We start from the raw sequence: 22,627 nt of genomic DNA, 5'->3' as shown, positions 1-22,627 counted from the left end.
GCCGTGGGGCAGCCCGACCCCCCCCCCCGCATTTACTAAGCGGGCCTTTATCGCTCTGTAAACCATGTTCAAAAGCCAGATAAGCCGCGCAGCAAAGGGCGCCGCAGGAGCGCGCCCGCCGCCGATCGATGGCAATGAGATCTCATTATTAAACTGTCAATACCTAATCCCGCCGCGGGCGGGAGCTGCGTTAACCCTCCAGTACTGGGCCTCCTCCGCAGGGAAGGGATGGTGCAGGGAGGCAGCAGCCCTGGGGCGGGGAGCGGAGGCCCCCCCCGCGGAGCCAGGCTCGCTGCACCCCCCAGCCGGAGCCAGAGCCCCCCCCTCCCCCGACCCCACGGTGCAGGCCCAGGGGAAGCCCAGGGCTGGGCCCGACAGCAGGAAGGTTTCAGCCCGGGCATGGCACCCCGTCATCTGGAGCTTCTGCGTCAGTTAGGATGCCCCCCGCCCCACACTGTGCCTTCAGTTGGGAGCCCCCTGGGGCTGGGCATCTGGGTCTCCCCTGGAGGCTGCAGCAGGGGGTACAGGGAGGGCAGCAGAGGTCGGTGGAGAGTGGGGTTCTGCAGGAGCCAGGGGTCACGGACGGGTGCAACGCTGGTCAGGAGGCTGCTCCCACCTGCAGACCCCCCCTCCAAGTCCTATGTCCTCAGCCTGCCCCTTGTGCCCACCCACCAACCTGCTTTGGCAAATGCCCACCCTCCCTCCAGTGCTCCGCCTCACGGCAGGGCCGACAAGAGGGCCTGCCCCCCACCAGCCCTGCTGCAGTACCCCCGTAAGCTGATCTTTCCCACTCAGAGGCCCGACCCGACCTCAAAGTTCCTCCAGGGATCAGCCCAGCCTGGCAACGGGGGTGAGCATAGACACTAATCCTGCTGACCCGACAGGCAATCAGGGCCTGGGCCACGGTACATACGGGCCACCCCACTAGACAGGACACCCGCAGCGCCCAGGGCCAGAAGCCAGGCAGTTGTGGGGACAGACGGGCGGACAGATGAGCAGGAGGGGCCACCCCTGAGCCCGTGGCCAGCACGTGGCCCTGGGAGGTGGGCGGGCGGTTGGGCAAGCAGGAGTTAACTGCCGGCTTCCTTGCGAGGCTCCATTAGGCAGTACAAGTAAGCCTCATGTAGAAGGATTTTTAATTCATCGTTACAAGTGCTGGTAATGAAGAGGCTGCAAGCTGGAAATGTCAGATGATCCATAAAGCGTCTGGGAGGGAGGATCTATCACGCGCACCGCGAGCCGCACCATCACTCCACCTGAATAATGAAGTCTTTCACGCCGCGTTCCTGGAGGATCACCTGCAGGCCCTCGTCCTAATCACCTGTCCACAGCCGTGAGGCAGGCACTGGCCTGGCGCTGGCCGCCCTGTGCTCCATGGCCCAGGGCCCCTGCCCCCCCTGCACGGGCTCCCTCCGGCTGTCCCCCCAACCCTGCGAGGGGCCCCCACACCCATGGGCTCTGAGCACCACATCCCACAGGACTCCCCACAAGGCCCATGCCCCAAGCCCCCTTGGCCTCCTGCCTGCCTGCAGCCTTGGGGGAATGACACCCCTGGGACCACCCAGGTGGCCGGATGCGGTCAGGTGCCATGAGACACATCCCTGTCAGAGCCACCACGCATATTCCTGCAGCAAAGCTGTGAACTGGCAGCAATGACGGGCCTGGGAGCAGGAGCTGGTACACGCATGGCCCAACCAGCGCCGGATGGCTGGGACCAGTTAATGCCACCACGCAGGAGGCCGTGGGCCGCCTGACTTACAGATGAGAAGGCTGAGGCACATGGAGGTCAAGGGGTCTGCCCAAAGTCTCATGGCTGGCCCATGGCTCTGCACAGTCACACTCTGCCCACCTTGCCTGCTGCCCCAAGGGCTCCCCCAGAGTGACGTCCTCAGCGAGAGGAGGTGGCGTGAGCCTCAGGGCCATACTTCACCCAAGTCCAGTCCCCTCCTCGCAGCGGGACGTGCAATGAGCATCAAGAGGAGCCGGTTACAGAATTCCTGCAACCAAGCAGTGAAGAAAAGCAGCCTCCAATTTAAAAATTAGCAAAGAACCTAAGTAGATGTTTTTCCAAAGAAGACATCCAGATAGGTGGCCCACCGGCACATGAAAAAGATGCTCACCATCACTCATCGCCAGGGAAATGCAAATCAAAACCACAGTGAGAGACCACCTCAGCCCTGTCAGGGTGGCTGACATCAACAGGAAACCACAGGGGTCGGTGAGGACGCGGACAGAGGGGAGCCCTGTCGCACTGCTGGTGGGGATGCCAACTGGTGCAACCGCTCTGGAGGGCAGTACAGAGGTTCCTCGAAAACTCAGAACCACTGGGGGTGCCTGGCTGGCCCAGGGGTAGAGCATCCAACTCTTGGGTCTCAGCGGTGTGCATTCGAGCCCCGAGTTGGGTACAGAGAGTACTTAAAATTAAAGAAAATAGAACCACCATACGATCAAGGAAATCCACTACAGGGTGTTTACCCAAAGGAAATGAGAACAGGACCTCAGGAGGCATCTGCACCCCCGTGTCCACACAGCATTATGTGCAGTGGCCAAGACACAGAAGCGGCCAAGTGTCCATCAGCGGAGGAACGGGTAAGGACATATGGCGTGGCCACACGATGGACTACTACTCAGCTGCAAAAAGAAGCAAATCCTGTCATGGGACGGACCTTGAGGACGTCACCCACAGAGAGGAACTGACCCAGAAGGACGTGTCCCGCATAACCCCAGTCCCGGGTGCAGAAAGCAGAGTGGAGGCTATGTGTGGGGGCGGGCAGTGGCGGCTCAATGAGGGTAAAGCCAGTCATGCTCTGCTGTCCGTGCCGCGGCGGCGTGCCACAGTTAGCAGCGTGGGACAGTGCTGGGAGGCTGTCAGGGTAGATGTCAGGGTTATTAGAAAAGCCGGGGAGAGGGAGTACAGCTTCCCCCACGTGGGCGGGCTCGGAGAGCACCCACCGCTTGGTGGCACCCCAGAAAAGAAACCGGTTCAGTCGAACTAAAGTCCAGGGCACCAGCCGGCCCACACCCACACCCCGGGGCCAAGACGCCCGGGCACCTACCAGCTTCCACCGCTGCTCGGGGATGGCGCTGATGTCCACGGGGTGGCGCTCCATCACGTTCAGGAAACGCACTTCGGGGACCGCGATGGCACAGATCACATGGATCCACCTGGTGGTGCGGGGGCAGGCTGGGGTCAGGGCTCAGGGTGCTCCCTGCCCCGGGCCCACCCCTGCGCCCCACGCCGCCACCGCTGTCACTGCCGCCAGCTGGGGCTTACAGGATGGGACCTTAGTGATGTGCTGGGCCAGCTGCTCCTCCAGGCCCCCCCTCCGCTGCCCTCACACCTCAGGTCTGCACACCCAGGGGGAGACCCTCCACCCACCTCCGGTCGGTGGTCTTCTGTAGGGCTCCTCCCCGGAGGTTGCAGAGACAGCACTCCTGCGGGAACCAGACGGCCATGGGGTGAGGGGGTGCAGGGCAGGGCTGCCACCTGTCTGTCCCCGTCCCCGGGGCCTGTTCCAGGAAGGGACTGGCCTGGGCAGGGCGTGCATCAGGAGTGCAAGGGCTTCCTGCACTGCCCGGGGGAAGAACGGAGACCCAGCCAGCCTGGGGTCACCCCGGCGACCAGCCGGGAGCCCCCACAGCCTCAGCGGCTTTCAGAGCGCCACCCAGCTGCAAGGGCGAGTTACCGCAGTCCAGGCGTGTGCCGTGCAGCGGGAACACGTCCAGCCCTCGTTGACCAGCTCGGGGCGGATGCCATAGCAACCTGCAAGATGGGGGGTGGGGGCGGCTGAGACGGGCGGCATCTGCTGCCAGGCCGCGCAGAGCTGCCGGGGCCTCCTGGAATTCGGGGGCAGCATTTAGGGCAATTGCTTTCCCCACCCTCTCCTCCTGAATCCAGGCCACTGCGCACAGCGGGATGGCCTGGAAATGGTTTGTTTGCAACTCGGGTAGGGGGAGGGAGAGGGGGCCCCCCGCCGGGGCTGCTTAGCCCGGGCAGCCCTTGCTGTCTCCAGTCTAGTCTAAGAGGCCCTGCCCGGGCTCTGCAGGCCAGGCAAGGCTGGGAAGCCGGGACAGTGACCCAGCAGCTGTACACGATGCCTCAGGGACACTGCGTTCAGGCCGGGCCCTGTGTTCAGGCAAAATCACTACTTATGAATCAGAAATTGGGGCCTCTGGGTCATCCAGGTGGCTTGCTTAGAAAAGAGGCAGGGCAGAGGGCCAAGAGGCCATGCCCTGGAGCGAGGGCCATGCCTCGCCACCGGGGTCACCATCCAGCAGTTCCTCGCCAGGTGGGATCCTGTCACCTGGCAGACGGGGGCTCTGCTGGCTGGAGTGGGCCATGGCCAGTGCCACAGGGTCCCAGGGAAACACAGCGGGACAGCAGGGGAGCAGAAAGCGTCCCTACAGAAGCCCCACAAGACAGCCTGAGCCCAGCCCCCCTGCTCTGAGCCCTGGGGGCACTTGGCCAAGGTTGGGGCCTAGTGGGGGCCAGACTCCGAGAAGAAGAGGGGGCTCCACCTCACTCCAGGGCCCGGTCTCTAGGAGCTATGCTGAGCCTCTGCCTCCCGGGCTCATCCCCACCTGCGCAGCCCGACTCAGGCCCCTCCAGACGTCTGTCTGGTGGGCTCAGCCTGGGCCTGCCCTGCCATCCCCTAGGAGCCTGCCCACCCAGGAGCACGTCTCACACCTGGACCCAGCAAGGCAGGGCGGACAGGCTCCCAGCCAGGGGACAAGATGAGCTCTGGGCAGGCCTCTGCAGGGGCTGGATGGAGACCTAGCTTCCCTCCTGTCCCGGCAGCTCATTCCCGCACCTGCTGCCCCAATGCCTGAGAAGGGGGCACACATCCATTTTCTTGTCTCCAGCTAAGTTGGGCTCTCAGGCTTTGGGAGAGAGTGGTCACCCACGGCAAAGAGAGATCGGACCCCCAAGACCACTCTAGAATCTCAGCTTTATCATCAACTCGGACTCTTGCCCCAAAGTGCGGAGTTTGGAAGCCTCACAGCACTTTCAAATCAGGCGATGGGCACCTCATTTCTTCCCGCTGCTGCCAGAACCCAGAGGGGAGGACACAGGCCTCAGTGGAACCGTCAGAACCAGCCAGGGGAAAGGCTGCCCAGGTCCTGTGACACCCCAAAGCAGCACCCCAGAGCGAAGGGGCTTGCTGGCTCCAGAGCCAAGTGTGGCCACCCAGGGAGAGTGAAGCAGGGGGTGCCACAGACCCCACGGCTCTCCCCCACCGGCTGCCGGCCCGGACCCAGTACTCACTGGCATGGACCTGCAGGCAGCACTTGGCACAGGCAATCAGCAGGCTGGTCCCGTCGTCACCGATGTAGGAGTTGGAAGGGAGGGGCTCCGTGTTCTCACCGCTGGAGGTGAAGCACATCTCGGGGATCAGTGGCCGGGTCTTCTGGCCACTTTTGGAAGGAGGAGCAGCCGAGGGACCCTCCCCAAGTGAGGCCTGGGGAGCCTCCTTCTCAGTCTGTAGGGACTGCAGGAGGAGGGGGCTGCCTTCAGTGGGGAGACACCTGATGCAGGAAACCAGGCTGGGCACCACGGCCATCCTTACTCTGCCCTCTGCCCACCCCTTATGCAGCCTCTTCCTCTAAATACCCTCCCCCGTCCAGCCTGCTCTTCACTGTTCCCTGCAGTTGCCCCATCCCACCCTCCCAGCCCTCAACCCTGACCCAAGAGCCTTCAAGAGATCCTCATCAAACACAGACCCTGTCCTGTCCCTGCTGAAAACCCTCCCATTTAGGGTCACATTGGCACGGACACTGTCCTGCTGCCCTCATGCCCCTCGATCACTCTGCTCCAACCACACCAGCCTCCTTGCTCTGCCTCCAACACCCCAGGAGCTGGGCACCATGCTGCCCCAAGGCCTTTGCATGTACCATTCTCACTGCCAGGAACATTCAGATGTCTGTTCGTACAGGCTCTAGAGCCCAGCCCGCCACCTCGGCTGTGTGCTCTGTGGTCCTGACCAGCACCTGCCACTGTCTACTCTGTGAACCTATACGGGTATTCTCCCCACCTCTGATGTATGCCCCATAAAGGCTGTACCCCAGTCCTCACTGACCCCCCCAGGCCCCATCACATGAACAGAGGATGTCAGTGGCACCAGGTCCAGCACCCTCCAGGCCTGTCTCAGGACAGCGGGGTTCCCTGGACCCACAGGGGAGTGGCAGGGAGACTCTGCACAGCTCCTAACCCAGGAGGGAAAAGCTCCGCTGAGTACACCCCACCTGACACCTCAAGCTAAGGGACCAGCTGGTTCCCAAACAGGCAGAAGGCCCAGCAAGGATTCTTCTCAGCCTCATGGGACAAGTGGGGCCTGGCCCCGGACCCCAAGGGCTCTGGCAGCAGAATGCCACCGGAACTGTGGGTGCAGTAAAGTTTAGTCTGGAGAAGACGTCTGTGTTCTGTCCTGGAGATGGCGCTCCAGGCAGCGCTAAGCAGCCGTGCCTTAGACAAGCACACTTGGCCTCTGCTGGCCTTGGTGTGGGGCACAGATCTCGGGGTGGGGGTGCTTAGCTAAGTGGGTACTAGGCTAGGAGCCAGGGACGCAAAATCAACTGAGTCCATCCTCCAGGGACTCACAGTCCAGGGGCAGATAATCACAGATGGAGCAAGAGCAGAGGTGGTGGGAGAGACTGGGGTGTGGTGTGCCCAGGGACAGCAGATCCAGGAGGGCTTCACGGAAGAGACGGCAACTGAAGAGACTCAAATAATGAACAGAAATCTGTATGGCAGGGCACTTGGGTGGCCCAGTGGTTGAGTGTCTGCCTTCACTCAGGGCATGATCCCCCGGTCCCAGGATTGAGTCCTGCAATAGGCCCCCCGCAGGGAGCCTGATTCTCTCTCTGCCTGTGTCTCTGCCTCTCTCTGTATGTCTGACACTCATGAATAAATAAATAAAATACTTAAAAAAGAAAAAAAATCTGGCAAGAGAGGGGGCTGGTGAGGTTGGATGGGAGGGACCCTGGCAGTCAGCAGGGACCACGCTGTGGCTGTGGGCATGGCGCGGGGCATCCTGCGAGTCTGGGGCCTGCGGTGAGCCTGGTGGAGTTTCCAGCCAGGAGCACATGGCCAGAGCAGGCTCCAGAACACGTGCCCGGGCCTCAGTGAGGCACCAAGAGAAAGGGCTCCTGCCAGGGCAGGTGAGGGAGGAAAGATCTAGAAGGCAGATTAGGATTGGGGAGGAGCCACAGGGAGGAACCAGAGGTTGAGAGGGCGGGACCTGGTGGCTGGCGGCCCAGGACAGAGGATGGGGAGAGGCCAGGTCCCCACCTTGGGAAACACAGGACAGAACCAGGCCCAGGTGGGAATGAGTGCAGGGTGGGGGTGCCTGGCTCGGCAGAGGCCACCTGGGGCTCCTCGCCGGTCCGTCCTGGTGGGTGGAGCGGGGCTGCTGCCCTGGCCCCAGCCTGCCTCTCACAGCCCAGCCTCGTGCTGCTCCTGGCAGGCCGAGGGGCTTGCAGGGGACAGCCCTCTGCCTGCCTCCATGCCAGTGCCCCCCAACCGGCTGCTGTGTTCACATGCCTGTGAATAAGTCACTTTCTGGTAAAACTCAGAAACCAGGCTCTCTCTCGTCCCTGCAGCCCTTCCGAGGGAGCCTCGGCTTCACGTGCCCAGGACCGCCAAGGGCATGCACCTGTGACCCCTTGGCTGTCCTGCCTGTCAGGTCAGGCGGCCCGTCGGGCCAGGCTCTGTGCACGGATCTCACTGCGGTTCCCGCAGCAAAGGGCTTCTTGGTTTCCACCACCCGCCCTGGAGATCCCCCAGGCGGAGCAAACGCCGGAGCGCACGTAGACGCAGGCCGGCACCCACCTGGCTGTAAGGGTAGAAGAGGGTGCAGATGGCGCAGTAGGGCTCTGTGAGTGCGGCCGCCGCGTTGAACTTCCTCTCGGCCTGGAAACTGGCAGCCTTGTTCTTCCACTGCAGTGAGAGCAAAGACCTCAAGGCCTCGGGGTCACTCACGTCTTCCTCCCCGGAGAAAGGGAAGGCTTCTAGAGGAAAACAGGAGGGCGGGAGGGGACGGAGAGAAACCTCGGCATGGCTGGAGGCCCTGAGGAACCTTTCCTTCCCCGTCCTCCAGGGCCTTTACTGCTGCACACAGGTGGGGGGGACAGGTCCCCAGTTCCCTGGCCATGGCCGTGGCGGGTCTGGCTCAGCCTCCCCGAGCTTAACGGAGCTGAGCCAGGGGTGCGTCTGGGAGTCGAGGAGGGGGTAAGGGTACTCCAACACACTCCAGTGACTTAGCATCACCACCAAGATGAAAGCCACCAACACATGTCCCCCCACCCCACCTGTCACCTGTCCCGGCTGGCCCCTGCTGGCCTCAGGTACCAGCCAGCCACACCCCAACCCCCCGATGTCCTGTTACTGTATCTCCTGAGGACATAGGGCTGAGCTTCAGTGCCCCACAGGAGGCTGCCCTGAGAAGTGGGGCCTCATTTCTGAGGCCCTGACCTTTGTGCAGCTGGGCCGGCAAGGCAGGGTGGGAAGAGAAAGCAGGAGCCTGGAGTCCTGGGTATGGGACTCAGGACTCACGACAGTGAGAGGAAGGTCAGCGCAGACCCCCTGGGATGGACGTGCAGATCCTCTACGGCCTTGGGGGACTGGGCCTGACTCGGGCCAGGACTGTTCTATCTGAGCAAGCCCCCGGCAGGCCCCAGCTCCCAGCAGGAGACAAGAGCTGCTGGCCTGCCTCCTGTCACCAAAGATCGCAGGACACACGCTGGGCTCTGGGAGGCCTTGGAGGCACCTTCTAGAAATGATGTAACAGCCCTTAGCTGCCTGCAGGGCTCCGGTTGCCTCCAGCCCTCCTACAAGCTCCCTCTACTCTTAGGGGCTCTGGCTCTGCAATCCCAGAAGCTTCCAGAATCCCTCCTTGCCTTAGCCCTCAAATCTGACTCAGTATGAAAGGAGCCATCCAGATGACTTGCAAAATCCACGTGCATCTTACACGAAAGGCTGAAGCTGGCTCAGCAGGATTTTCCCAAGAGGCCGTGCCTCTGGCTCTCAGCGGCATCCCGGCCCCCAGCTCCACACGGTGCGTGCTCCGGTCTCCCCGCGGCCGCCAAGGGCCAGGGCTCAGCGGCAGGAAGAGGCAGCCGAGGGGGTGGCCCGGCCACAGTTCAGGTCACGAGCAGCTCTGGTAGCGGCTGCGCCCCTGCTCCTCCAGGCAGCGTGGTGCTGCTCCCGCACACGGGGGCACGGGGGTGGCAGAGCCAGGATGTCCCCCGGCCTGCACAGCCCTGTGATCCTCTAACTCTGAGTCATTTCCCAAACTCCAATGCGGGGGTGCAGTCGGCACAACCACGTCCTTCTGCTCTCTCGCCCGCTGGCCCGCCCTATGAGTGTCCCGGGGCCTACTGGGCACCAGGCCTTCCCAGCAGATCTGGAGCCTGACAGAGAAGGCATGGCCTGCACCTGCCTTGGGGGCCAACTAGGGATGTGGGTGCCACGGGGGAGCCAGCCCAGGCCTGGGGTGGGAGCCTCTGGCCGGAACGGAGTCCACTCTGCTTCCACAAGATGCGCAGGGGCAGGAGAGGTTCTTGCAGAGCATGACAGCAGGTGCGTGGCAGGTGCCACAGCCTCAAACAGCAGCACAAGCGGTAACCCAGCCTCGGCATGCCCGGCACCCGGCACGGGCTCAGCACCATGCGCGTGCCTTCTAGGCACTGGCTCCCTGCACCTTCCTGGCAGGGCGCCTCTCGGGACTGGCAGCCCCCACTCTACAGATAGGGAAACTGAGGCACACCAAGGTAACTGGCACCATGGTCTTGGGCTCTGGGCGGCGGGCTCTGGTCTGAGCCCCAGTGACCTGCAGCCGGCCCCTCACAGGCCGTGTTCGTTTCAAGCTCTGGGACCAGCACAAAGCGAGCACCCCAAGGTGGGAAACAGGGCAGATGGGATGGGGGCCGCACCTCGGGGGGCCCTGTGGGGAGCACTGTGGGCAGGGTGGGGGCAGCCTGGCCTGACGGTCCATGCAGGGGAAGAGTCTGGGGGCCTCACCCTCGTCACTTGAGGCCTCCTGCTTGACCACGGTCAGTGGGGAGCGGGTGGGCGGCTTGCCCAGGGGGTGACGCCGGCTCTTCTTGATCTCCATCTTCAATTTGGAGAACGTGGCTGGTGCCTGAAAGCAGAACAGGAGCATCTGCAGAGGGCCTGGCCCATGACGGCAGAGCGGTGCCTGGCCCCACAGCGGGCATGTCCCCAGTCATGGGTGCAAGGCCCCAGGAGGGGGTGGCCAGAGCACAGGGCAGGTGGGATCCCCAGGCCCCAGGGACCTCCACTGGGCCCTACCTGCACCTCGCCGGCTCCGCTTTCCTCCTCGGGACCCGTCAGCTCCATGGGGGCCGCCTGTTCCTTCCAGGTGGGGCCCCTCTGGGCAAAGTGCTCAAAGGCCTGCTGGCAGGACACGCGGCCCTTGTCACACCCCGTGCTGGGCCGCGGCACCACGTACAGCATGGGGATGATGGGGCGCAGCTTCACCTCTGGCTCCTCGCCAGGTGCCTCGGGGGGCACGACGTTGAGAGGTGGTGGTGGGGGGGTCTCCTCAGCCGGCACGGAGCCTGGGGCCAGGATTGGGAGCTCCAGCGGGGGCGGCAGCCTGGGCGCCTCCTCGGCGGGGAACTGGGTGGGCGGGGGTGGTGGCAGCTGGGGCAAGAGGGGGTGGTGGGGATGCGGGGGACCATAGCTCTTCTTCTTTCTGTCGCTCCTGGCCTTGGCCAGCCGCAGCTTGCCCCTCCCATCTTCTGTGGGGAAAGAGGAAAGACGGTCACAGAGGTGAGGCCAGCAGCCATGTGTCCCGCGAGCCCCCCAGCCGAGGCAGGACACGACCTTCCCCTCCAAACACACGCTTCCCGCCAGCTCAAACTGTTACCCAGGTGGCCAGAAACCAGTCATGCCCGAGCCTGGGGTGGCCCCGGTCCCCGCCCTCCGGGGTCTGCCAAGTGCTCAAAGGGCCTTCTGGAATTAAGTGGTAAGAAAGCAGCTGGGAAGAGCTGCTTGTGGTTCTGGGCTCCTTCCCCGGGGGCCGCTCTGAATGTCCTCCCTGAGGACTGGTGTAGATGCGGGACGGCGTCCAGGCTTTGTAAGTTCTACACTTAAACCGTGCATCCTATACAATTTTTAAAAGTTAAATCTCGACGAGCAAACCATGAGAAGTGGTCACTTGAGCAGAATACAAGGGCCAGATGGGCCTGGAGGGCCGTCCCAGGGGAGTCCCGACAGGTGACAGGGCAAGGAGGGGGCCGGGAGGCCTGTCTGCAGGGGCCTGTTAACTGGGGGCCAGTTCACCAGATCGAAGTGAATGGCGGGACGTTTGGCAGAATCACAGTCCCCAGGGGCACCAGGGTGGCTCAGGTCACGATCTCAGGGTCCTGGGGTCGAGCCCTGCGTCCAGCTCTCTGCTCAGCGGGGAGTTGATCCCTGGAAGCCCGGGATCTTTCCCTGCTGTGGTCAGAGGGAGGTGAACTGCGGCCCCGCTAGCTCTGGCGATGGAGGGGCCACGAGCCAAGGACACGCTGCCTCCTGAAACTGGAAAAGGCAGAGAACATGCTCTCTGCCCTGGAGGCTCCAGCAAGAGCCAGCCCTGCCCACACCTGTGAGGCCTCCAAGAATCTGTGGTCACTGTCACAGCAGCCACAGGTGGTGGCCTTCGTGAGGCCTGCTGTGCCCAGGGCGAGGCACGCCTGGCATTGGGGACCCCTGCCCATGAAGACAACCAGCCAGGTGGCCCACTGGAACACAGAAAGCCCTGGAACCTTCGGGCCTGGCCTGCCCTGCTGGAGAACACGACCTCAGGCCCTCATCTGTACAACCCAGCTTCTCAGGGGCAAGAAGTCACATAAGGAGTGACGGCAGCAACCATCTGGCCTGCCCGGGACCGAGGTTGTCCTGGGGAACCCGGGATGAGGCAGTCAGCCCGCTGATGGTCCTGGGGAGGCCTCCGTAGGAGGCTGCTGGTATCTGTTTTATGGTCTTGGTCTCCCTGACCTGGCCTGGGGAAAGGTTAAACTGGGGACCAGGGTTCTATCCGTCTCCATGCTAAGCCGCTGGTGGGCAAAGCATGCAGAGCTCGGGGTTGCACCCACATTTTACCTCTTGTTATAAAAGCCCATCCAAGCGACAGGCCTGCCCCCCAGCCACGGGGGATGAACAAGTGCAGGTGACCTTGGGAGGGATGGCAGCCCTGCCCGGCTCTGGGACAGCCCGTGCCATCCTGTCCCTTTGCCTCCAGCAGGCACGCACCCCATGTTCTTCAAGAGGCTCCAGCAGTCCTAAGTAGAAGGGAGCGCTCGGCCCTGCCTGGCTCAGGCCCCAGGACCTGGGCATCCCAAGGGCACCTGTGCTGCTCCTCCCTGCACCGCTCCACCTAGAGGAGCCCTGAACTGCTCCCCAGGCCCCCTCCTGCCTGCACCTCATGAATAGTTATCAGGCTGAGAAAGCACCTAATAGACGCTCTGCTCCACAGACAAAACTGGTGCTCCGTCCAGACGCCGGACTTGGATGGCTCCCTGCAACGAACTGGAGCCTGTGGAGCTGGAGAGGGGTGTGTGTGTGTATGCGCGCGCGTGTGCGTACAGGGGTGGAGGTGGGGCGAGAAGGGGGGTGGAGGGGAGAGGTGTGTGTTAGGAGGTGGGGGTGGGGCGAGAGATGGGGGGACATGGAGGGGAGAGATGCTGGGCTGGGGAGAGACAAGGCTAGAGGAAGAGTTGCGTGGGGACGGGGGGATGACTCGGGGCCCCAGGACACCAGGCCCTGTGGGTGAGTGGCGAGGCGGGTGAGGGCTGCCCGAGGCCCTGCTGTTCCAGTCATTTATAGAAAGGGCGACCAGGCTGCCCTATTTGTGTGAAAGGCACTTTCCAATCAACAGCTTTGTTCTCTAAGGAAACTCAGGGCTCGCTCGCCCTGACAGGGCGAACCTATGGGATGGAACGCAAGCTGAGCTCTCCCCAGCCTGCGGACAGTGGGACCTACTTACTGTCTGTTTACTCTCAGGCAGGAGGCTCTGCTGTCAGGAAGGAACGTGCCCGGCCCCTTCCCATCTCCTAGGCTCTGAGAAACCCAGGGGGACACAGCCGGAGGACCGTTCTCAGGGACAAGCCAGTGGCCAGGAAGGGCACCTGGGTGCTCACCGTGGGGACCACCACAGGCCCAAGGCACGGGCCTCACCCTTGGGACCATGTGGAGCCCCTCCCTGCCTCAGCCTAAGGGAACCCAGAAACAGAGTAGGGGACAGACACACAGACAGGGCTGAGGGTCCCAGCCAGGTGTGCCCCCAGCATGGGAGCCTCTCCCCTCCCCCAAGAACGGCAGGGACTCCCCCTCTGCTGCCCAACCTCAAGCTGAGGCTCTTTCCAGCACTCTTTTTGAGGAGTAGGATAAGTCACAGCCAAGAACTGCCCCCCCTAGCTTTAGACTTGAAAGGCCTGCTTGGTTGGGGAGCACACCTGTACGGGACCAAAGTGCCCCCAGGGAGGGTGTGCTAGGTCCCCGGGCCCCTAAGCTCAGGGGTGCTGCCCGTGGGGAATCCCAGGGTGGTGCCCAAGGCTGCTGCCTGCTTTAGGCACCTCCTCCCAGCCTGGGAGAGCTGGTCCTGGTGCCCAGGGTCTCCACACTCTTCCTGTGCAGAGCCCGAGGCAGGGCACACCCGTGGTCCTGAGGCCCGGCTGCACAGCGCTGGGGGACGTGTGTCCTGTGTGACCAGACACGCATCCAAGTATAAGTAAGTCACAGCCCCTCATAAACTCGGGCCCAGCCTCTACTCTGCTGGCTGCAGCCACTTTGGTTGTCCTGCCCGAACACTGTGCGGCCACTCCTGACACCCATGGCTCCCATGAGTCCCCTGGCGCCCCCTCCCTGAGCCCCAGGGCTGGGCCAAGCTACCCGAGGCCCAGGAGCTAGAGCCTGTCCAGCCCTCAGGATAGGGGCCACAGCCACATGCTCTACCTGGGGGGCAGGGTAACACATGGTGGAACCAGCGCCCTTCAGTCCACCCGAAGGGACAGCGGCCATACCTAGCCACAGATGGGGGTGAGTTCCCGTGAGACAGCAGCGACCCCCTAGGAGGAGGGAGCCCCGATGACCAGCAAACCAGGGTGGACAAGGGCTGCCTTTCTACCTCCTGCTCAGGACCCCCCCCAGGTCAGGGTTGGGGGTGGGAGGAGGCTGCTGCTCCAAGTGCCACAGAGCAAGGGCTCTTCCCAGATGGCCTGGCAGGGGGAGCAGGGTGGGGACACCAGCGAGCAGCCCTGGCCCCTCCCAGCCCTGAGGAGGCTTCCTCCTGGGGACAGTCAGTCCCACCTCCTTGTCCCGTGCAGAGCCCCAGGCGCCTCCACTCCTACCCACTACCTCCCGGGGCCTGCCGTGCGTGGGTGACAGTGTTCACTGTTCTCACTTTGCAAACCCAAAACAAAATGCCCTACTGCTTGCGCACAACATGAATCTCAGCACTCACGGCTTTTAGGGACATTAAGCTGGTATTAAAGGAAGCCTAGAAAGCACTTTAAAATCTTCCACTCATTCCCTGGACGTGTATTTGCCATCACCCCGACTGTGAGCACTTGTTTATTCAATGAACTCAGTTATCTTCCCTCCACGGGCTCGAGGGATGGCACACAGGGCGCTTCTGACCATGGCACAGGGCACTGTGCTGTGGCAGCCACATCCGGCAGCTCAAAGGGCCCCCTTCCTCTCTAAAGAGGCCAGATACCCCAAGTCCTCCTCCTTCCAGGCTCCTGTATGGAGCAGGGAGAGCGTGTCTGGAATGGGGGTGTCCCACTCCGAGGAGACAACATCCTGCCCTTCCTGGGGACCATGTGCCCCTAGAAGCTGATGGGGCCCCAGGACGAGACCGGGGAGGAGGACGGGGGCGGCTACAGATGCTGGGAGCGAGGCAGCGGTTCTGCACGGCCCCTTCTGTGTGGCTTGCGTTCGATCGGCAGCTTGCAAGTGTTGCTCTCAGGGTACATGGAACCCCGGCTTTAGGCAGCAGCCACCTCAGAAGGGAATACCAGAGAAGAGCCAGAGGCTCACTGGGAAAGGGCCCTTGATGGGTCGGTTCTGGCTGGGAATCCCAAGTATCGTGGAGGCCAGACCCCCGGAGTCACCAGGATGGGACTGGGCAAAGCAGCCAAGAGCCGGCGACACCCCAGGCAGTGGGCCATGGGAGTGGGGTGATGGGATTGGGGCGATGGGATTCTTTGTCTTTAAAGAGTCAGTAGATTTGAGCAAAGATTTGTTATAATTAAGTTAACGGAGAAGAGCCATCATCCCTTTGCTAAGCAGCCCGGTCGGCACAGGTATGTCTTGTCTTCCCTGCTGCCCTCCGTCCGGCGTCAGCCCAGTCGGCCCCTTGAGTCTGCTCAGGAGGGCGAGACATGCCAGTGGCTGTGATGTCGCCTTTCGACTCTTCCCAGGAGGGCCCCGTTGAAACCCTGTCCCTCCTGACCACCTGAACCGCTCAGCCAAGGAGTCCAGCTCCAGCGGGACCTCCGTGAGCCCTTTCTACTCAAGCACAAAGCCACTTAAGGCTAAAACCAGCCAGGTGCACTATGTTGCCTCCAATGACCTCAGCCGGGCTTTCTCCCGGTTAGGGGCCAAACTGTTCCCCAAATTCCCATTGTGAGGTCCTAACCCTGGAACACCAGAGTTGCGAGGCCACAAACATCTGCTGCTGAAGCCTGCAGCCCGGGGGACTTTGTTACGGCTGCCTCAGCGGACCCTAGCACCCCCTGAACAATGCAGTGTCTGGGGGTGTGTTCTCTGAACCTGAAAGACACGGGATGGAGCGCATGTGTGCCCCGTGACATTGAGGCTACGTCTGAGAGTCGCTCTCCCAGGCAAAGAGCGGTGGCCTTCATTTCCACTACCCGCATGGCCAGGGCGAGCTCCCACTCCCGTCCTGCACAGACCACCAGTCTGACGTCAGGTCGGGCAGCCTGACCTCTGCTGACCCCTGTCCTCGGACCTCTCGCCCTCCGTCCGCACCTAGGTCAGCACCCCGGAACCCGGCTGGGGCTCTGAAGGGGCTGCGCAAACCTGCACGCATTTAGAGGAAACCGCGTCCTCCTATCAGGGAGCTCACCCTTTAGATGGCGATCCTTGCTTTTCAAAAAAATCTATTTTTTTCAGTAAAACCCTTTTTTTTTTTTTAACTTTCTGTTGGGTTTATCTCAAGGTGCTTTACTTTTCGGTGACCTTTATTATGAGCAGCATCTTCTTGAAAACACTGCTCAGCACGGCCTCCCATCTGATGACCAGCCCTCTTCAGGTCCCACTGGAAAAGTAGCCAGCCCAAGAAGCCCAAGGCAGAAGCCTCCATGTCGCCAGGGCCACTCTCCTAGAGGAGCCTGGTGGCTTGAAGGAGGACGCCTCGCGGGAGGCTAACCCCGAGGAGGAAGGTGTGCCCAATGCCCGGGCCACCCTGCAGCTTGGCCACTGACCCACCTCTGGGCAGGTGACTGCCCATGCTGACAGTGGTGACGCCTTCTTCCTCTCCCTGCCCTGCCCTTCTGGGCTGTCTAGACCCCCTGTCCACCGGGCAGACAGGACCTCCCGAGTGTCGATCTCACCACCCCCCACCGTGAGCTCCTGGGGGCCCCTCCACGCCGGACACTCCCTCGCCCTACAGCGGGTAGGGGCAGACACACAGTTGCTCCCTAACCACCAGCCTGTGGGCACACTGGGGGTGCCATGGCCTGTCTGCTGAGCAGACCCTCGCCCAGGCCTCAGATTGCACCCCCAGAGTCACATCATCTCTGCCACCAGCCATGGGGCATCCCAGCGAGTGTACAAGCACAAGACAGGCAGAGCTGTGCTGGGCTCACTGGTCCCAAGACGGCCACCCAGAGGGAGACTGAGGACCTGAGCGGGACTCTCTGGTGACCTCTGCCCGAGATGCTGTTGCCAGGGTGACCCGCCCTCCAGCCCAGCCCGGCCCCTCCTTCGTATTTGGGGGGGCTCCTGTGTGCACACAGGTGAGCAGGTGATGCTTCAGTTAAGAAATGAAAACAGCCATAAAAAAGCAGCAGCACCATAAACCATCGGAGTGGGGGCCCCTTCCAGCTCTCACAGGTCGCTACCCCACCCCTCGAAGCCCCCGTGCAGTGTAAGGGCATGTTTCTGCCACCTGCCCCCCACAATGCCACCAGCCAGGTGAGGGTCCGTCCCCGAGCACAAACATCCACCTGCTGGTCCGGCCGCCAACAGCAGGCTGCCGTCTCTCGTCTTTCGAGGGTCAGATGACACCTCTCTAAGGGGTTGAGGACCAGTGGCCCCCAGATTTGGGTGCTGCAAGCTGAAGCCCAAAGGGACGGCGGTGTCAGGAGGTGACAGGGGGATGCAGGAGGGGCCTGGTGAACGGGATCAGCGCCGTTCTAACGGGGGGTGGAGAGGCGACCGGCTCTCTCCTCAGGCGAGGACACAGCGCAGGCGTCTCGCACCAGACCCTGCCAGGCCTGCACCGGGTCTGACTCCCAGCCTCCAGGATAAACGCTGCTTGGAAGCCCCCTCCCCCCGCCTGAGGTCTTGTGCCTTAGCAGCTGGGGCAGAGACAGGGAGTCTTCAGTTTCTGGGAGAAAAGAGTCTTTTCACGGCACCTCCCCACCGAGTGCACGTTTTTAGAAGCCCCACCCTGTCAAGGAAACAGCTGAGCTGGACTCTTAGGAGCGGGGACTCTCGCCAGCAGCTGGGGGTCAGGGAGGAGGTCCCCGGCCAAGACTGACCTTCTGTGGCCTCTGCCTCCCGGCCCTGCGGCAGCGGCGGCTGGGGCTCTTCCTCCTCCTCCTCGGCGTCGGCCTCCTGTGAGGCCTCCTCCTTCAAGCTGCCAGGCTCCTCAAGGAGAGCGGCCCCGGCGGCCCCCTCCCCTGGCGACTTGGGGTCCTCTGCCTTGGGCTTCTTGGGCTGGCTCCTTTTCCGGTGGGACCTGGAGAGGGATGGTCATCGGACAGGAGGTCAAATGACTGGGAGAAACCCCATCTGTGTGCTCCACAACCCAGCCAGCAGAACAGAGCCCCAGACGGTGCCCCAAAGTCACAGGGCCCAGGGCCAGCGGGGCTGGCTCGGGGGCAGGGGAGGTGGAAGGGGAGACAGGCCCCAGGGGCCACATAGGACAGAGCAGGTGCTGATGACCAGGAGGTGGGATGGTGGTGGCGCTGGCTCGGGGGCAGGGGAGGTGGAGGGGGTAGGGGGGTACGGGTCCAGGGGCCACATAGGACAGAGCAGTGCCAATGACCAGGAGGTGGGATGGTGGGGGTGCTGGCTTGGGGGCAGGGGAGGTGGAGGGGGGCAGGGTTACAGGTCCAGGGGCTACGTGGGGCAGAGCAGTGCCAATGACCAGGAGGTGGGATGGTGGGGGCGCTCGCTGGGGAGCACGGGAGGTGAAGGCTGGACAGGCCCAGGGGCTGCGTGGGGCTGAGCAGGTGCTGATAGCCAGGAGGTGGGATGGTAGGAGCACTGGCTTGGGGGCAGAAGAGGTGGAGGTGGGGGACAGGCCCAGGGTGCATGGGGTGGACCGGATGCTGATGACCGGGAGCTGGAATGGTGGCGGTACTGGCTCAGGGGCAGGGGAGGCAGTTGGGGGGCAGTGGGAGGGTGGGGGGGCAGGGGAGGCGGTGGGGAGCAGTAGGAGGGTGGGGCGCCGGCTCCGGGGGGTGAGGGGCAGGGGAGACAGAGGGGTGCAGAGGGAGGGTGGGCGCCGGCTCGGAGCCGCTGTGCGGTGGGGCAGAGGTGGGTGGAGATGGAGATGGCTGCGCACGAGGACAAGGTGCACTTACGGCGGCCCCGGCCTCCTGGGCTGCTCCCTCTTCCTTTCTAGACTGGCCTTCCTGTCCTCCTCAGTCTTTCTCCAGTGTCTGTTTTCTTTCAGACTAATTTGTCTAGAATGTAAACGTCAGGGAGTTTTTGTCTAGCACCTCTGACTCCCCGGACGCCTCATCTAAGGGCCTGGCTTTGGGCACCTGCCCATCCCCGAGCTCTGCATCCCTCACTCACCGGCTGCCGGGGCAGGGGGCCCGGCCTCGCTCAGGGTTGCCACCCTTGGCCTTCAGCCCCAAGTGGAAGTCACCCGAGACTCAGCTACAGCTTCTCAGCACAAACCAAAGAGAATTGGGTCAAAGGAAGAAAGGACTATAACCAGGCTGGACGGGCCTGCCCGTCGGGCTCCGGAACTTTCCAAGGAGGGGACAGAAACGGCTTCTAGGCTGACACCAGGGTATGTGACTGGCCCAGAGCTGGGGCACAGGCTGCGTGTGCACAAGCCTGCCTTGGGCCAGTGAGTGGCACCCTCCAGGAGTTGGGGTGACCCCTGAGGGGCCTCAGACTCAAGCCCCGTAATCCGCTAGCCTTTCTTCTGCCAGAGTGTCAGCCACGCCAGGAGAGGCACTGGCCACGGCTTCCCTCCCCCCAGAGGGTCTCCCTGTGGCTGCCGCACCTCCAAGGACCAAGAGGTCACCAAGCAGAGCAGGGCCAAGTGACTGGGGCCAGCTGGGGCCCGGGGAGGCCCTGAGGGTTCCTGATACCAGGACCCCCGTCTCCCACCCAGGGGCGCCCACAACGGCCCTGCTGGCCCAGGACACAGGGGCCTGACAGCTGCCTCACCACCTTCCCCGTGCCTGCCCCTGCCGGCTGCTGGGGGCCTCTCCTGACTGTCCCCTAACGCTCACTGTGGCTGGTCCCTCTCACTGCTCAGCTGCCTCACTCAAGGGCCCCTGGCTTGTCACTGCTCATCTGCCCCCAGCCCAGGCGAGGCCAGGCTGACAAGCCCCGGGTGATGTTCGCGCATGGACCACTCCGATGACCAAAGGCGGAAAGCAGGGGACATTCCGGGGGAGGGAGTGTCATGGCAGAAGCATGGCGTCACACACAGCATGGCATGCACGGGTCATTGCGGGGGACGGGGTGCAGGGGGGACAAGAGAGCCAGGTGGGAGGGGGCACGGGAGCCGGGAGACCAGGGGGTCGGGGGGGAGAACGCACACTGGCAGCACGGAGCCCCTCAGGACTCCATGCGGAGCGACTCTGGGAAAGGCGAGCCCACTTGGAAACAAGCCCCAGGACGGCAGCAGAGTGCAGTTGGCTTTTGTCACTAGCTATCCCCCCAGGAGGGGCTTCTCTCCAGGTCCAGGAATGCTGCAGGGCAGGGTAACCACGAGCAAACCCCCATGCTGGCCCCAGGCAGCAGCCAGTACGAGGGGGTCCTCCTACCTTCAACTCACTTGGCCCCGGTTCCCCGCAGCCCTTCTCTTCCCCTCCTCTCCCCCGACCCTGGAACTGGAGGCCACTCGTGGTGCTGCCAGCCACTCCCAGGGCTGACCACCCCAGACAGCCAGAACCTTCCTCGGCCCCCGGGCACCCCTGGGCTCCGAGCTCCGGGCGTCGAACCCCAAGCGCCACCAGGCCTTGCTAATGCGGAGACCCCAGCACGGGGCGGAACCAGACTGAAAGCCCCAGGTGGAAGGCCACCCCTACTGCAGGGGGGAAAAGCAAGCCGAACGTCAGCAGACAGAGGTATCTGTCTTGTGAAAACATAAGCTGGAAGACAGTGTAGCCAGTTTGTGGGAGCTGCAGGAAGAGGCGCCCCCCCGGCTAGCTCCCGATGAGCCGCCTCCCCCACTTTTAGCTGTGTCTGTCTGCTCGTCTCCCCCTCTGCTGTTTCTTCCGCCACGCTCCCAGCACGACACATGGGGTGGGGCCACCCTGCCACCCCCAGGCCCCCCGCTTCTCTCCTGCAACTGCCACCATGATCAATGCGGTGAAATTCATATTACCATGTCCCTGACTCTGTAGGTATCATCCATCCGTGAGTGACAGCTGCTGGCTCGCTCGCTCCTCCTGGAGTCGGCAACTGGTCCGTCTTAGAGGGTTAGCTCTCGTGGTGATCTCCAAGCTCGTGTGAGGCTTCTTACACAGGGCGTCCCACACTCCTTGATGACCCCCGGGGACCTGCCCCCTTGAGACTGCCTCGGACTCCAGCACGGGATCCTAGGTCCCTCAATCTGATGTCTTTTTTGGTTGATGCCCTTGTCTGGCTGGAGCAAATCCTCCAGTAGCTTCTTCCGAAAGAACAAGAAATCTGAGGCTTTCCGTGTCTAGAAAGATCTTTATCCTCTTGCACGTTTAGTCTGGAATTTGGCTAGGTACATGCTTTTGGGTCAAAAACTATTCCTCTTCTGCTTTTTGAAGGCCTGTTCCTTTGTGTGTTAGCTCGTAGTGGAAGTCCGATGCCTTAGGATCTCTTGTTCTTTATGTGGAACTAGCTGTTCCTTCCAGACGTTTTTGGGATCTTCTGTTCAACCCAAGAGTTGTGAAACCGTATAGTGATGGGTACACAGTGTGGGTCATTGTCATCCTCCGCACGAGGCTTCTTTGAATCTGGAAACAGCGTTTCAGTCCCAGGCAACGTTCTTTCCTCTCTTCCTGAAACTCCTTGCAGAGGCCGGAGCTGCTCAGGGAGCCTGTGTGTGTGGATCTCCCCATCCTCTGCTGACCTCTCGGCTCCGGGGACTCCTCTAGCTGGCTCCCAGCCCATCGGTCTGTTTGCCTGGAGCCAGCTCTCCTGGAGCTGCGTGGGGTCCTCCTTACCTGCAGACACCTGCCCCGAGGGACCCCAAGTGGCCAGGTGCCTGGAGGCAAACCGCACCATCTCCTTCGTGGGTCCCACTCTCTCTGGTTAGAGGCGGTGTCTCACATCATCTTCTGCTGGAGAGGTGCAGGTGGGGGGGGGGGCTGAGCCCCACGGCGCCTCACACTCGGCCTCCAGTCCATTGAGGTCCCCGGCCCAGGAGGCTCCAGTGTCTCTGAATCCCAGGCCTTCCTGGAGCTCTGGGCATGAGCCACCTGCTGCCTGTCTGCGCCCTTGGATCCAAGTTCCCTCTGCACTGCCCATGGCGCTGCCCACCCTGCTGCTCCTGTCAAAGTCTGTGGACCAGCCACTCCCTCCCTCTGCCTTCCCCAGCCACTCTCCTATGGCCGTCACAGTGGCATTTCAGGAAAGGATGGAGAGAAACATGCACTTTACCCTCCAGGCCTGACTGCATGTCACTGCTGTCAGTTCACGTGAACCAAACACGGGACTGAGTCCCAGTACCTACACTAAATATTTTCAATATGGAAGCAGGTGTCCTTGGACCTCAGATGGCAGGAGAGGCAGGGTCGGGGTTCCTCTTGGATCCCCGCCCATGTGGCTGGTCCCGAGGAGCTCCTGGCCCAGGCAAGAGGGGCCCGGAGCACCCAAGGTCCCAGCTCTCACAGGACAGCCGCTTCCCCAGGTCCCTGCTTCCACACAGAGCAGAGGGGCTGCTGAGGCCCCCGGGGCCAGCATAGCCACTGCATCCAGGCGCAGGGGGTCGCGAGCCCTGTACCCCAGGCCCTCCTCACCCCTGCCCCCCCACTCTGGCCTTTCGGCCCCAAGACACACACTCCCCTTCCCCCTCAGAGACAAGCAGGCGAGCGGCGAGAAAAGGATTTCAGCTGTTGTGTGTGCTCTGGGGAAGAACAATCTAGGAAGTGTTCAGGGAGCCACCAGAGCAACAAGCTCCTTGGGGCCATGGGGCTGGGAGACCCCAGGGTCACAGGGCTTGGGCCTGAGAGGCCAGAAGGTATGTCTGTGGGGAAGGGC

At 62.6% G+C, this 22,627-nt stretch overlaps 1 protein-coding gene across 1 annotated transcript in view; it reads right to left on the bottom strand.

Annotated features, from left to right (window-relative positions):
• Positions 1 to 22,627, bottom strand: part of KDM4B (lysine demethylase 4B) — a 138,005-nt gene that overhangs the window by 5,343 nt on the left and 110,035 nt on the right. Inside the window, 9 exon segments of the mRNA XM_041761091.1 lie at positions 3,057 to 3,165; positions 3,380 to 3,435; positions 3,687 to 3,763; positions 5,267 to 5,489; positions 7,829 to 8,007; positions 10,019 to 10,139; positions 10,310 to 10,761; positions 17,737 to 17,936; positions 18,787 to 18,888. Coding sequence (XP_041617025.1) covers positions 3,057 to 3,165; positions 3,380 to 3,435; positions 3,687 to 3,763; positions 5,267 to 5,489; positions 7,829 to 8,007; positions 10,019 to 10,139; positions 10,310 to 10,761; positions 17,737 to 17,936; positions 18,787 to 18,888 — 1,519 coding nt within the window.

This window comes from Vulpes lagopus, chromosome 7 (assembly GCF_018345385.1).
Source record: "Vulpes lagopus strain Blue_001 chromosome 7, ASM1834538v1, whole genome shotgun sequence".
Classification (NCBI taxonomy): domain Eukaryota; kingdom Metazoa; phylum Chordata; class Mammalia; order Carnivora; family Canidae; genus Vulpes; species Vulpes lagopus.
The sequence above is the reverse complement of the archived record's forward strand: the minus strand, read 5'-3'. Positions and strand labels throughout refer to the sequence as shown.